Source organism: Pseudopipra pipra, chromosome Z (assembly GCF_036250125.1).
Source record: "Pseudopipra pipra isolate bDixPip1 chromosome Z, bDixPip1.hap1, whole genome shotgun sequence".
Taxonomy (NCBI): domain Eukaryota; kingdom Metazoa; phylum Chordata; class Aves; order Passeriformes; family Pipridae; genus Pseudopipra; species Pseudopipra pipra.
The window spans coordinates 9,998,400-10,011,802 of record NC_087581.1 but is presented as its reverse complement, the minus strand read 5'-3'; the positions used below and the strand labels follow the sequence as shown (position 1 = coordinate 10,011,802).

The following is a 13,403-nucleotide window of genomic DNA, read 5'->3' as shown; positions in this document are numbered from 1 at the left end:
TGGTGCTGCTGCAGGTGAGGAAAAGCAGTGTTTTGTCCTTTACAGGTACCTCTGCCGTGTCTCAGGGGGAGGGCAGACCCCAGCAAAAGGCTGTGGAAGCTGACTCATCTGAGTCTCCCCTTGCAAGAGAAAGAGTGACCACACATTATATACATGTGAATGTTCTAAGTACTTGGTTGTTTTTATGACACAGACTGCTAGGTCCAGATTTTGCAATCTTAGTTCTCTCCCATTTCTTTTCCATAAACACAATGAGCTCTGCTTTTCAGGCACTAGGATTCACCTTTGCATATCCTCCTGGATGGTGACTGATACAGACAGTACTCCAGAAAAAATCCTTTCCAGAGGAGACTGTTCTCACCCAGCAGCCAGGCCAACTCTGAATAGGAGCCAAAATGGGATTGCTTTGATAGGAGTTGAAATGCACTGATATGACTGTATTTGGATATTGTGTCAGGCCTGAGGTCTAGATGCTTTAAAGAAAACTGAAAATGATTAGAAGAGTTCAGAAAGCTCAGTGGCCTGTTTAATGTATATAAGAAAGGATAGGATTAAGAGGAAGTTCATCCATGCCTCAGAGTACTTCTGTGCCCAGATTTGGAAATAAAAAGCTATCCTCTAAGGGACAGAGGCAAAGCAGTACCCATGGCTGGAAGGTGAAGTTATTTCAGTCATTGGTTTTTATGGTTTCCAACTTCTAACTCAGAGTGGTTAATCATCAGAGTTACAGGATGTGGTAAATTCAGTCTCTAACCAAGGAAACATTTTCAGAAAAAAACTTTTTCATTTTGAACTGGGGAAGTTTAAGGCTGAATGAAGTAATTTCTGGCTGCAAAGGAACAAACTGATGTCCTAATGGCCTGTTTCTCTTTGTTTCTTGGATCCTCTTTGTGGTGCTCTTCAGCTCCAGTACAATGGACTGCTAGAGACAATCCGTATCCGAAGAGATGGTTTCTCCTGGAGACCCTTCTTTGAGGAATTTGCTGAGAGGTTTGTTAAAACCTCTAAATGTTCCTTCTTAGGTATTATTAGGGAATCAACCTTGATAACCAGATATGGGCAAGGAGTAAAACAGCCTCTTTAAAGTTCATGTTGTCTGAGATCATGGGATTGTTTGCTGTGGGAGGCTGAGTGAGAAAGACAGTGATTTATTGTTGTTTGCTGTCAGGGTGACATGGGTCAGCTCAGCACGTCAGGGATATGGCTCTTACATGTCTGCATGGGTTTGTTTTCCACAGATATGCAATTCTTCTAGTTAAACCTGGTGTTTCCCTCACAAAAGAAAGGTAGGAACACTTACTTTGTTGTGTGCAGTCTGGTTTGTTCTTCAGATGCTCCTACTCTGAGAGTAGTATAGCAAACCAAGTAAAAGGGACAAAAAGAGGATGGGGTTTTTTGGTGGTGGGTGGTGGGGAACAAAGATCTCAGGCAAGGACATTTAATATTTAAAAAGCATTTGGTACAATGATCAATGAAATATTTCTTGAATTGTTATGTAGCAATTCCATTCAATTATCATAAAGCCTTACTATTTTGTCGAATGAAAAGTGGCCAAGATACTTTATTTAGGGAGTGACAACAGTGGTCAAGGCTGTCCACTGAATTCAGTGTGGCAGGGCCTCTCTAGATTTTTCCTAATGGCTTCATGGGAGAAGAAAATAAAGACAATGCTGAACAAGCAGCCATCACTGAATGTCTCCCAGGGTAGAGAGGATGTGTCTAGTCCAAGTATTTTGTATGTCTACAGGCAAAATATACCCTCAGCACTTTCAGAACCTGACCATTCCTCACACATGTAAATGTCTTTCCATCTCAGCAGAGGGACAGAGTCTTATCCTGTCAGCTTTCTCCTTGCTACATCTAGGGCAGCAGCTCCCCACCTCCTCTTCTCCACTCTCCCAGTTCCTTCTTCCTGCCAGTGTCAATTGTGACCGATAGTGAGAATGAAACACGTAAGGCAGCCAGCTAAGGAGGTTTTTTTCCTAGTCATTTAAGCAAAGGATTTGAATGATCTCTTGGAACAGTTCTCTCCTGGCAGTAGCTCCTCCAGCCTTCACAGTGCTTCCTTGAACTTCCTGACGGTTCTGAATAATAATTGCAAACAAAGTGAGATCACAAGAGAATCTCATAGATGGGAGAGAGGTGATTGTAAACAGGCAGCATGGTGTGTTTTCAGAGACAAAAAACATAGGATGCATTTGAGAAAAAAAATTCCTGTGGATTTGGATTGTGCCACTGTGGAAGTTGGCTGAGATAGAAGTAAAACCACTTCTGCTTTGCTGTGTGAGATATTAGCAAAAAGTGTCACTATGATTTCACAGCCTGGATTTGCAGGCAGAGGGAGGAAACTGTCTGTGTGTTGCAATTACAGTAGTGCTTTCAGTTCCAAGTGTCAGGGAATCTTTCCGAGTGACCCACATTTTGTCACTAGAGTCTGCAAAATGAAACTGGAATTGGAAACAGACTTTCTCCCGGAAGTCTTGCTGTGCCGACCTTGCAACTTCTGTCCTTCAAATGGCTTGAAAACGAAATGAGGAAGAACAGTTCTAAGAATAAAATAGGCTCTGCAGAATTGCCTCCCAGGGAGTTGAAGGAAATCTGCCTCTGGGAACCCCTTTGCTGATGTTCTCAAATGTGATACTAGCTGTGCCTCAAGGTAGACAGACTGACAACAAGTTACTGACTGTTGAGAATTGCTGAGGCATTTTTGTTCCCCCTTATGCACCTAAAAACACTGGCTATATCGTGTTCAGTTTGGGGGGAAAGTTATTTATTTTACTATTTTTCTCTTTTTCAGTTGCTTGGAGATACTGCAAAGTACAGAGCTGAAAGGCTGGATATGTGGGTAGGTATGGATCATTGTTGCTGGGAGTGGGGAGCCTAAACTGCAGAGACTTCATACATGTAGTCTGTTACCTGGTTCTCTTCAGGGAGAACTTTATGGCTGTAGGACATGCCTGTCCAAAGGATAATGTATGCCATCTTATATAAACAGGGTTACTCCCTGCATCTTTCTCTTCCCAACTTCACAGAAAGTCACGACTTTTCTTTAAATATTGGCATCAGGAACAGCTGGCAAAATGTGTGGAGCGACTGGAAAGAGCAGCAGTTGTCATACAGAAAGGTGAGCACTGGAAGAGGAGAGTCCCTCAACTCTGATCTCAGAAGAGGGGAAGGAGAACCTTTTCTGCAGTCCCTACTCCACCTCTGCACCTTTACAGATGACAGAAGGGTAGGGCAGGTGCCATCTCCATATCAAGGCCCTGTGAAGTCTAAGTGCTCATTGCAAATGCTCACGTCCTCAGTGCTCATCCTCAGTCAGGAACAGCCCTCAGACAGTGTGAGCCTTGGAAAGGGAAAGCATGTGCTCAAGAGAGCTGAGCAGGGCAGGCATGTGATTTGGCTTCATCCTGAAATCTGGCTGACTGTCCTCTGGAGTAATGAGTTGTTTGTAAGTTGTGTTGAACTGAGCAGAGGGAAATGAGTGAAGCAGATCTCATTCCTGCTTTCAAAGAGGATGAAGTCTTGGTCTGGCTTGAATTTTTTTTTTTTTTTTTCTTTCCACGTAGCATCTGCTCTGGCAGCCTGTTTCTCCAGAGTGGCTGTGGGCAGTTTGGTACTTCCCTTTGCACAGGGTCTATGGGGAAAGTGCAACCAGGAGGAGGAGGAGGCTGTCACCCTGCCTGGTTCTTCTCTGTTGTAGTTCTCTTCTGTATGGGTTGTTGCACTGCTGAAGCATCTGAGCAGCTTCCAGATGTGCACCATAGAGTGTGACAAATGTCAGACTGTCACATGCTGTGCATTGTTCTCATCCATGGGGAAGATGTGTGGGTAGTAAGAAATAGAGAGAGTGCAGCTTTCAGTTCATGTGCTTTAATACCTAGTAGAGTAGGAGGGATCATGCAGTGTCTATAATGAACCCTGGGATAGCTGCCTATGGTAAAGGTTATCCTGGGGATTGACACCAAGGAAATCTTGTCTCCTTCATGGTATCTGAAGGGTACCAGGGAGATAGAGGGTTAACAGGCCCTTCTGTGAGACTGTTTTTCAGGCGTTCAGTGCCTTGGCATTAGAGATGAGGGCTTAGATCTGTAGTTGGATTTCTATAAATCTGTGATCTGGAAACTTAGAGAGTAGAAGACAGTTCTCACATGGTTTTGACCGCTTGCTCACAGCAGAGTTTCCATTGATCTTTATTAACATGATTCAAGTGTCGAGGACTTTGCCCTGGATAAAAGAATATTACCTGGTGTTCTTCCCTGAGAGAGTGACTGAGGCATGAACAGCACTTTTTTTTTCTAACCACAGCTTTTCTCTGAACAGTTTATAGGGGATTCAGATGCAAGAAGAGTTACGTAAAATTGGTGGCTGAGCTGAGAGCTCAAGCACAGAGTCTGCAGAATTTGGCAGAGAAAGAAAGAACACGGCAGCTGGCCCTGGAAGCAGAGGCCCAGAGTGAGTTGCTCCCACTCCCACTGCCCCCGTGTGTGGCCACTGTTGTGATGATCACCCTGAAGTGCTGTAAGCTCCAGGGGATGGTGGCCTGCCCTCAGCTCTCCTGGGGCTGGGGGCTCCATCAGTGTGATGATGGGCAGGGAGGTGCTGATGTTTCTGCTATTTGAAAGTGTAACTTTGTGGGGAGCAGAAGCAGCATCATGAAGGTCGTTTGCCTGACTGCTGGAAGGAGTGCCAGGCTGTGTCTTTCCCACATACTTTGTGCAGCAGAGACTGTCCCTGTGCTGGGGACACGGAGGATGGATCTTGGATGCTAGATTTCACCTACTTATTTCCTCTTGTTGCAGAAAGAAGCCACTTTCCAGTTCCCACGCCACGGAAGAGGCACCCTCAGCCTAATCCCCATCCTTCCGATAAGTCACAACAGCTACCAGTGCCACGGCCACGCAGCAAACTAAAAGAGGTAGTTTTGGGGCCCCTTAGCCAGATGTGCTGGTTCCCTGCTCCATCTACCTTTTGCATGTACATGTTGTCCTGCGTGTGGTCCCAGGAGAATGTTGTCACTTTTGTTATGAGAAGTGTGAGTCCTTTCCTAGTGTTGTTAGTTAAAAAGCATGCTCAGGACCTTTGAGAAACTGAGAGCAGCATTTGATAGTTTGCAACTGATCTTGTCTTAAGGGACTCAGGAATGGGATCACCTACCAAAGTCAAAGTTCAAAGACCCCTTGCCTTTGACTTTGCTTTCATGCCAACTTTCTGTCTGTCCTCACTTTCAGTCCACTCCTTTTGATAACTTCTTGGACCCTTCTGTACCTCACCCTGTTCTGGGAACAGAGGAACATGCTGGAGAAGAAGCAGAAATGAGGAAAATCAGGAGAGGAGCAACTCTCCGCTGGTTCAGAGAGACACAGGCTGAGAAGGTCGTGCAGGATGATGGGGCCTTTCCAAGCTGGCTGTATGGGATGATCAGCAGGAGGTGAGTACACTGGACACAGTGGCTGCAGCTTGGGCTGTGACAGGTAGGCAGAAGCCACCATGTCCTTACGAGGACTGCATAGGTTGGATTTGCCAGGCTTTACTTCCTTAAGGAATGGGAGTGACCCGTATAACCTTTCCCTTTTAATCTGTGAGTGTCAAACCCTGAGGAGGAAGCTTGAAAGTCCCTGTCACGGGATGCAAATGCTGACATTTTACATAGGTCCAAGGAAAGACTGTGGAAAGTCATAGGAAATATGTCCATTCTGGGTTCCTCAATACAGATCCTGTGCAGGGAAGGGAGGCTTGTAAAGTAATGGGAAAGGAAATACACACTTGCATTATACCCTGCTGTGGACCATTTGCAGAGACATGAAGATGGACTTTTGGTCTGACTCATTATGACTGTTTTTGTATCTCAGTCTAGGTCAGGAGGAAACCTCAGTTTACAGCAAGAAAATACAGAATTCAGTGTACAATTGTTTAAAAAAATATTAAAATTGGGCTTTAGTGAGAACCCCATGGCAAAATTCCTCCAAAGACCCCCCGATAGAGGAAAAGGAAGGTTTTTTGTTGATACCTCTGCCCATCCAAGAAAGGTGCAGCATAGGTGGAATTTACTTCTCTTTAAGCTGGGAGAGACATCCACAATGCCCATCTTTCTTACAGAGTTGATTACAAGACTGTGAACTCTAAAGCTTTTTTGCAAAAACCTTTATTTAAATGCTTGAAGCTTTGCTACTGGGTCTGCCTCACACTTCAATCTCTTGGCTAAGCCAGGCACTACTTTCCAAGCACTGTGATAATCAGAAATACTGGTTATGCCGGTGAACAGAATTGCAGTATAGTCTCACCTGTGTGCAAATTAATCTATGGTTCTCCATGCTTGCTAAATGCCAGTATCCCAAAATTGGTGGGATTTCTGTGTTGGTGTTGCTATTCAAGCTGTCACTTGAACACCCTCATCATCTTGTTCCAATTTCTAACTTTTTATCTGTTAATACTGCAACTCTATTTCAGTCTTATGAGATCACAGGTGCCTGGATTTTGTCAGATTATCAGTGTGAACCTTTACTCACAGACCATTACACAGCACGTTCGCTTAGTAAAGGACACTACAATAGCTGACAACTCCCTGATAGCTGCATTTCTTTTTTCCCTTTTTAAGATAATTATCGATGCCTTAACCTGCATAATGCTTTTGTCCATAAATGGAAGAATGCAGGAGAGGAACTTGTGTCTGGAAGACAAAACTGTCTAAATTCAAATACAGGGTAGCTATGAGCACTTCACAATGAAGGACTAAAGACACTGATGCTTAAGTGGAGATTAAAGTCTCCATACAGCAGTGTAAACTCAGCCTCATGAAATGGAGCAGACAGAGCAATCCCGAATTACACTGGTGATTTGCTGTCACCTTTAGCCTGGAGCAAGGCACATGACAAGCACAAAGCAGAGCTTTGTCTGTTGGGCAGAGAGGGGGAAGACCTCCTTCCAGCAGGAAGTTAGAGAGCCAGACTGGTGTAATCCAAGTTGGTGTTTTTCCAGGGCACTGGGCTTACCCCCCATCCCATTGTATCCTCACTTCTTCAGCCCTGGCACATAGGAAATGGACACAGGCACAGACCCCTCATCTCAGCAATGCTTTGTCACATGCTCTGTGCTTGAAGGCAGCTGTTGCTATTGCACTAGTCAAACTGCTGGAGCAGATTTGGAGCAGCCCTTTTGCTGAGAGTACTGTGTCTCCTGAGCCCCCTAATGCCTCCTGCACCACCAAGCCTGAGTCGGGAAACCTGTAGCTAGGAACTCACAGGGCAGATGCTGGCTACTCCCTTGGAGTGGGAGCACTATGCTGGTAGCACATGAGATAGGATGGGAATCCCTGCTGTGTGACAAGGCATCTGCTCACTCTCCACTGAAAAACTCTTTCCTGATTCCAGGGAAGCTGAAAACTTGCTGCATGACAAGCCTTTGGGTTGCTTCCTTGTTCGGATTAGCCAGAGCCAACCAGGCTACATCTTGACATACAGGTAGGTAATGAGCCTTGCAGAGAAGGCTCAGAGAAGACCTTATTGCTTTCTACAACTACCTGAAAGGAGGCTCTAGCAAGGTGGGGATCAGCCTTTCCTCTCAGGCAACTGGCAACAGGACAAGAAGACATAGCCTCAGTCTGTGCTAGGGTAGGTTCAGGTTGGACACTGGAGGGATTTCTTCATGGAAAGGGCTGTCAAGCACTAGAAAAGGATGCAAAGGGCAGAGTGGAGTCATCATCTCTGGAGGTATTTAAAAGATACATAGATGTGACACTTGGGGACATGGTTTAGTGGTGGACTTGGCAGTGCTGGGTTAGTGGTTGGACTCAAGAATCTTAAAGGTCTTTTCCAGTCTAAATGATTTTGTGGTTCTGTGAAACTGAGCACTTAATGAAATTCTATGATCCTGGAATTTTACAGTCATAGAATTCTAGAATTCTGTGATTCTGCTTGACTGGAGGAGATGGCCTGCTCCACACAGGAGTCCAATAAGGATGCTCAGCCTCTCCTGTTTTGGATGCCTCAGACAGTTTGTAGTAGCAGATAGGGCACTGCAGAGTTTGTCTCTTGCCAAAAAATAGACCTTGTTTTGGGTGGGGTGCTGTTGCTCCAAGGGTAGAGATCCTGTACTATATGGCTGAGTGCACAAACCAGGTTGAAAGAAGCATTGAGGTTGTTGCTTCTCCAGCACCTACAAGCACAGTGTGTTAGTGCACAGCACATCTCCTGCCCCTGTTTGGTATTTGTTACTGTGGGTGCTGGTCACATCTGGCCACTTGAGACCACAAGTGGAGGAAGCAGGAACCAGGTGCTGGAGAGACGCTGCAGCCCTGTGCCATGACTGTTCTTGTCTGTTCGTGTCCCCAGGGGCCAAGGCCGCTGCAGACACTACATGATCCAGGTGCAGCCCAACGCACGCTACGTCATCCTGGGGGAGCACCAGGCTCATGCCTCGCTCACCGCACTGGTTCGGTACCACCAGACCGTGGGCATCCAGCCCTTCATGGAGATACTGACTGTTCCCTGTGGGCAGGTGAATGCCAAGGATCTGCAGTGGGAACAGGGGATGGGGGACTGTGCCTTGAGTGGATAGAGTGACAGCAGCTTCATGTCTCTTTTGTTTTCCTGTTGAGGAGTGTCCCATTCTGGCCAAGTGGCTTGGCTGCTTCTGCAGGCACTGGGGAGTCCTGGGGTGGGGGAGAGGCACTGTCAGGTGGATGACACCCCCCTGACCCCTGTATGTCAGCAGTGGACACAGCTGTGTATTCCTCTTTGTTGTGCTGTTTGTTTGGAGGGTCTACAAACCACTGCTGAATCCACTCTTCCTTTCCTCAGAAAAGTAGTAAGAATTTGGATTACGAAAATCTGGAGTACCCCATGCTGAGTTCACCACCAGGCAAAGCAGAGACCCTTCCACAGAAGCAGTCCTGTCCCTTCATGCCTTCCATCAGCAAACCTACTCTGCCGTGTCTCAGAAGGAGCAAGAATTTCCAAAACCAACAGACCCCAGACAAGAGTAGGACAAATCCAAGCTCTAGAGAGACCAGACAACAAGCCTCCCCTCGTCTCCGCTCTTCCATACGACTGGCGATGCAGGAAATCCAGCAGGTGAGCCATATCCTCTGCCAAGCCATGGCCCCTCTGGGACATGTGGAGCTGCCCTGCCCAGGGGAGATAGGAGGCTTCCACAAGTAGCACTTGGTTTCTTAGCTCCTGGGTGATGGGTTTGGGTTTGGTGGTCTTGGCATCAAGACTGTATTCTTTGGAAGTGCCATCCGGGGGGGAGACCCTGAGAGGGGCTCATTGAGATGCCCAAAGAAAAGTCCAAGGCAGAAGGGCTGTGATGTGACCAGTGTCCCAGGCACTGCTCCCCTAATGCTGTCCCTCTTCTTCTCACTGCAGTTCAATTCCTATTCCATGAACATCTCTGAACAGGGGCACTCAAGCCGTCACCGCTGAGGATGCGTAGCCCAAATGACTCGGTAAGGAGGAGGCACAAGGGCAAACAGCAATTGCAGCTCCCTGGGAAATGGAGGAGCAAAGGGGCTCTTCCCTTCATGCTCCACCTGGAACATCTCTTGGCCACAAGCTACATAGAAATAGAGCAGGAGAAACAGAGAGCAGCAGCCAGCTTCCATCCCGGGACTGCAAAGAGACCAGGAAAACTGGGAAAAATTAGCTGAGGTTTGGGTTCCCAGCAGCTCTGGTGCACAGAGTGCCTGCAGTACAATGGCAAGGCTGCTGGAGGGAGCTCACAGTTTGTTGGAGGCCTGGGGCTGGAAGGACTAGAACTATTGGAATGCCTGTCTGCATGCCATGGTTGTCAGCTGCAGTGGTTTAGTGTGGTGGAGGGAGGTGCTGGGGGATAGCAGGGGCGGTGAGCTGAAGGCAAGACTCAAAACATTGGAAAAGGCAGTGACTTTTATTGCTGTGAAGAGGATTTTAAACAAGGTCTCAGCAGCTGGAAGCACAGCTGGTTACTGAGACTGTGGTCCACTGGGTGGGTTATAGGAATCTACAGAGTGGGCCAGGAAGGGCCTTTTGGCAGACCTTGTGATGTCTGAAGCATCTAGTGGATGTGCAGCTCTCCAGTGGGTAAATCCCTGTCCCACTCAGTTGCTGAAGGCAGGTGGAAGCTGTAGTGGGATAATCTCTGGATATATGTCAGCTGGGAGTGGAGAAGACCATGTTTTTGGCTGCTGACCCACCACAGGGCTTCCAGCCTTGCACCAGGATTGCCGAGCTTCCTGCATGGTTCCACTCCCACTTGGATTTCATGCTGTAGCAAAGCTTTTTAGCTGGGGCCTGTCTTGTCTTTCTCTTGATGGCTGAGAAAATCCTTTCCCTGAAGTGTTTGACTCAATTGCTTCATTTCTCTACGTACCATTCATTGATATACCCAGGGGATGCTCCCTGTGTCTGAGATTAGGCAGAAGAAAGACAAAACATGTGGGAACTGCATAGACAACTTCCAGCACTGGGATAGCTGAATGAAACCCTCCTTTTATGTCCTTCAATGAGCTGTGTTTCTTGACTTTCTTGCAGGTCCAAGTGGCTCAGCCCTACCTTCTTCAAGTGCTGCTGGCCCTGGCCTAGTAGTGAATGTACTAATGTATTCAGACACAGAGCTGCCTTTTTCCTTTTTTCTCTCTCTCTTTTTTTTTTTTTTTTCTTTTGCTGCATCCACCTGGCCCCGTGCCTTTAGACAGGACTGATGAAGAAATTAACTCACCCAGTCTCAGTGACTGCAACTGCAGTATCTGGACCAGTCTGACCCTGGCAGAGGGAGAGGATGGGAGCAGTCACACTCTGCACGGACCCACAGTGCCTGACAGTCTGCGTGTCAATACTTCAGTGTTCCTGGAGACTCCTCACTTAGCACTTTGAATAGTCACAAACTCCATATCTCCCAACAATCTGTTCTGTCACAAGTACTTGTACTGATTGCCTACCTCTTTCTCCTCACGTCTTCTCTCTCTGTTTCGGTCCTGTGTATCTGCTGCTCTGGGAGCTAATGGGGATATAAATAAAACTGATCTGTCCTTTGTTTTTGAGTGCAGGAGCACTTGAGCAGAAGCTGAGAAGGGTCAAGAAGATCTTTCTTGCAGAGGGAATTTCCTGCCCTTGCATCAGCAGCATGCTGCTCCCCAGTCCTTGACAAGAGCTCAAGTCAGGGAATCATTGGTGAAACACTCATTCATCCTGGCTGAAATCACTACAAATCTGGGCTGGACAACATGCTGTTTTACACTGTGTGTAGAGGGTTTGGAATATAAGGGACCAAACTACTTGTACTGTCTTTTCTACCTTTTTAAGTAAATCTCTTTTTATGCTATAAGGAGGAGCTCAGTGTTTTCTTTGTTGCTGTTACCTGCACTCAGTTTGGCCATGGATTGCAAATGAAAGGCTAACACCTCTGAGGGTAGACACGACACGGGATCATGTTAAGTATCTCAGTGGAGAAGTTGAAGGCTCATGGGCCGCTAACCTGGCTACATACAACTACCAGCTCTAACAGTCACTCTTGCTGTACTTACTCCTGGAGTACTCCTTACTCCACCTGTAATGCTCTCCTCCCACACCAGCCTCATCTCCCTCTGTATACCATGAGCGAGATCTCCCCTCTGCAGCCTGTGCTGAGCTCCCTCTGCCTCTGGTTCCCTGGAAGATCCCCCTACTCTGAAGGACAGCCATGCTGCCCACCCCACTTCCCTCCTCCCTCAGAGGCACGAGCACAGCTGAGTCTGTGCTGTTACTAATGTGACACAGTGCGAGTGGCTGTTCCTCCTCTGGCCCTGTGCTCTGGTGCTGAGCTGCACTGGACCTTGAGGCATGCTGCTGGCTCCAGACAGGGAAGTGGTGGCTGTTCCAGTCCAGTGTCCTGGCTCTCCCTGGCACTGCCTTGCAGTGTTAACACACCTTTTCTCTTCCTCGTGTTGGGTTTTGGCAGCTGCTTTGAAGGTGTTCAGGACAGAACCAGTCCAGGCAGTCAAAGGCTGCTGTTGGCAGAGTCTTGCTGGCTGAACCCAGGGGCGTTTTGCTGGGCAGCCTTGGCTGCCAGTATTCTCCTTGGCTTCCTCCAACGCTGGGCAGCTGGGAAGCCTGCCTCTTGGTTAGCACACAGAACCACTTCGCAGCCAAAACATTTCTAAGAACTCATGCACAGAGCTGAGATATGTATGAGAAATGCTTGTCAATAATGAAGTCGCTCGGTAACTCCTTCCTAGTTCCAGTGCCAAAGAACACGGTGTAAGTCCAGGGCTAAGATCCAGCTGCAGAACACTATTGGCTCCTGTAGCCTGGCAGTGGTAATGCTGAACAAACAGAAGTGGTGAAGAGCTCTTCCCCAGCGGCTGCCACCAGCACCTCCTGGATGCTACTGGGGGCACAGCTCACAAGTGACACTGCAGGGAATGACAGGAGGGGAGGGTCAGGATAATCCCCTGGTGGGTCAGCTCAGCACATCTCCTGGCAAGCTTCCCAAAACCAGACCCAATCAGTCACAGATGTCTTTTTCCCCTGTTGCAGTGCGTGGCAAGTAGAATCACAGTGTGGCAAGCCAGGAGCCTGGCACAGACACAGGTAGCACACCTGCAGTGGCAGGTCAAGCTTCTTGCACATATGCTATTTCTGCTTTTTCTGTGACAATGCAGGAGGAAAACAAGGGAAGAGAGGGTGAGAAGCTGCTAGTCAGAGAAGGTTATGCAACGCTAGAGGCACTGGCATGTTTTCTGCAAGGCACTGGTTTGCAGAGTCATTAGCAAACACTCAATGCCCTGCCTACATGCAAGGTCCAGCCAAGCTTCTAGAGAGCAGTGGGGCTAGTGCTGGGCTGTCAGGGAGAAAAATGTGTGCCAGAGCTGGGAAAAACTGAGGGAAGAGCTGGGAATACAATAGGCTGCTGAAGAATAAAATGCAGATTTGACAACTCTAGCATGATCTTTGCCTGAATGCTTCCAGTTCATGGCCAAAGTCAGCACTGGATCTTCAGCTCTGTGTGAGAGCTAAGAATTCCTTTCATCTTCTCCATGAAGATAACCTGTCCTGTGAAGACAGACTGAGAGAGTTGGGGTTGTTCAGCCTGGAGAAGAGAAGGGTCTGAGGAGACCTTATGGCACCTTCCAATACCTAAAGGGGCCACAAGAGAGCTGAAGAGGGATTTTTCACAAGGGCCTGGAGTGACAGGAGAAGGGGAAATGGCTTCAAACTGACAGAGGGCAGGTTTAGATTAGATATGAGGAAGAAATTATTTACTGTGAGGGTGGTTGAGGTAGTGGAACAGGTTGCCCGGAGAGGCTGTGGATGCCCTTGAAAGTGTTCAAGGCCAGGCTGGATGGGCAACCTGGTCTAGTGGAAGGTGTCCAGCCCACGGCAGGGAGTTGGAACGAGATGATTTTTAAGACGATATTTAAGGTCCCTTCCAACCCAAGTCTTTTAAAG

General features: G+C 47.6%; 1 protein-coding gene across 1 annotated transcript; it reads left to right on the top strand.

Annotated features, from left to right (window-relative positions):
* The first annotated feature begins 2,597 nt into the window (after positions 1-2,597).
* LOC135407474 (hematopoietic SH2 domain-containing protein-like) lies at positions 2,598-10,638 on the top strand. The gene is made up of 9 exons (XM_064642537.1): positions 2,598-2,656; positions 2,798-2,845; positions 3,033-3,124; positions 4,324-4,455; positions 4,803-4,918; positions 5,232-5,431; positions 7,371-7,460; positions 8,331-8,496; positions 8,799-10,638. The coding sequence occupies exons 6-9, from the start codon at positions 5,316-5,318 to the stop codon at positions 9,156-9,158; spliced, it is 732 nt and encodes a 243-aa protein (XP_064498607.1). The 5' UTR covers positions 2,598-2,656; positions 2,798-2,845; positions 3,033-3,124; positions 4,324-4,455; positions 4,803-4,918; positions 5,232-5,315; the 3' UTR covers positions 9,159-10,638.
* The last annotated feature ends 2,765 nt before the right edge of the window (positions 10,639-13,403 follow it).

Bases quoted from the DNA above. Each gene is read 5' to 3' on its own strand.
- LOC135407474 (XM_064642537.1), top strand. From the start codon at position 5,316: ATGAGGAAAATCAGGAGAGGAGCAACTCTCCGCTGGTTCAGAGAGACA. The intron at 5,432-7,370 runs GTGAGTACACTG...TCCTGATTCCAG, and splicing joins TATGGGATGATCAGCAGGAG to GGAAGCTGAAAACTTGCTGC. The intron at 8,497-8,798 runs GTGAATGCCAAG...TCCTTTCCTCAG, and splicing joins TGACTGTTCCCTGTGGGCAG to AAAAGTAGTAAGAATTTGGA.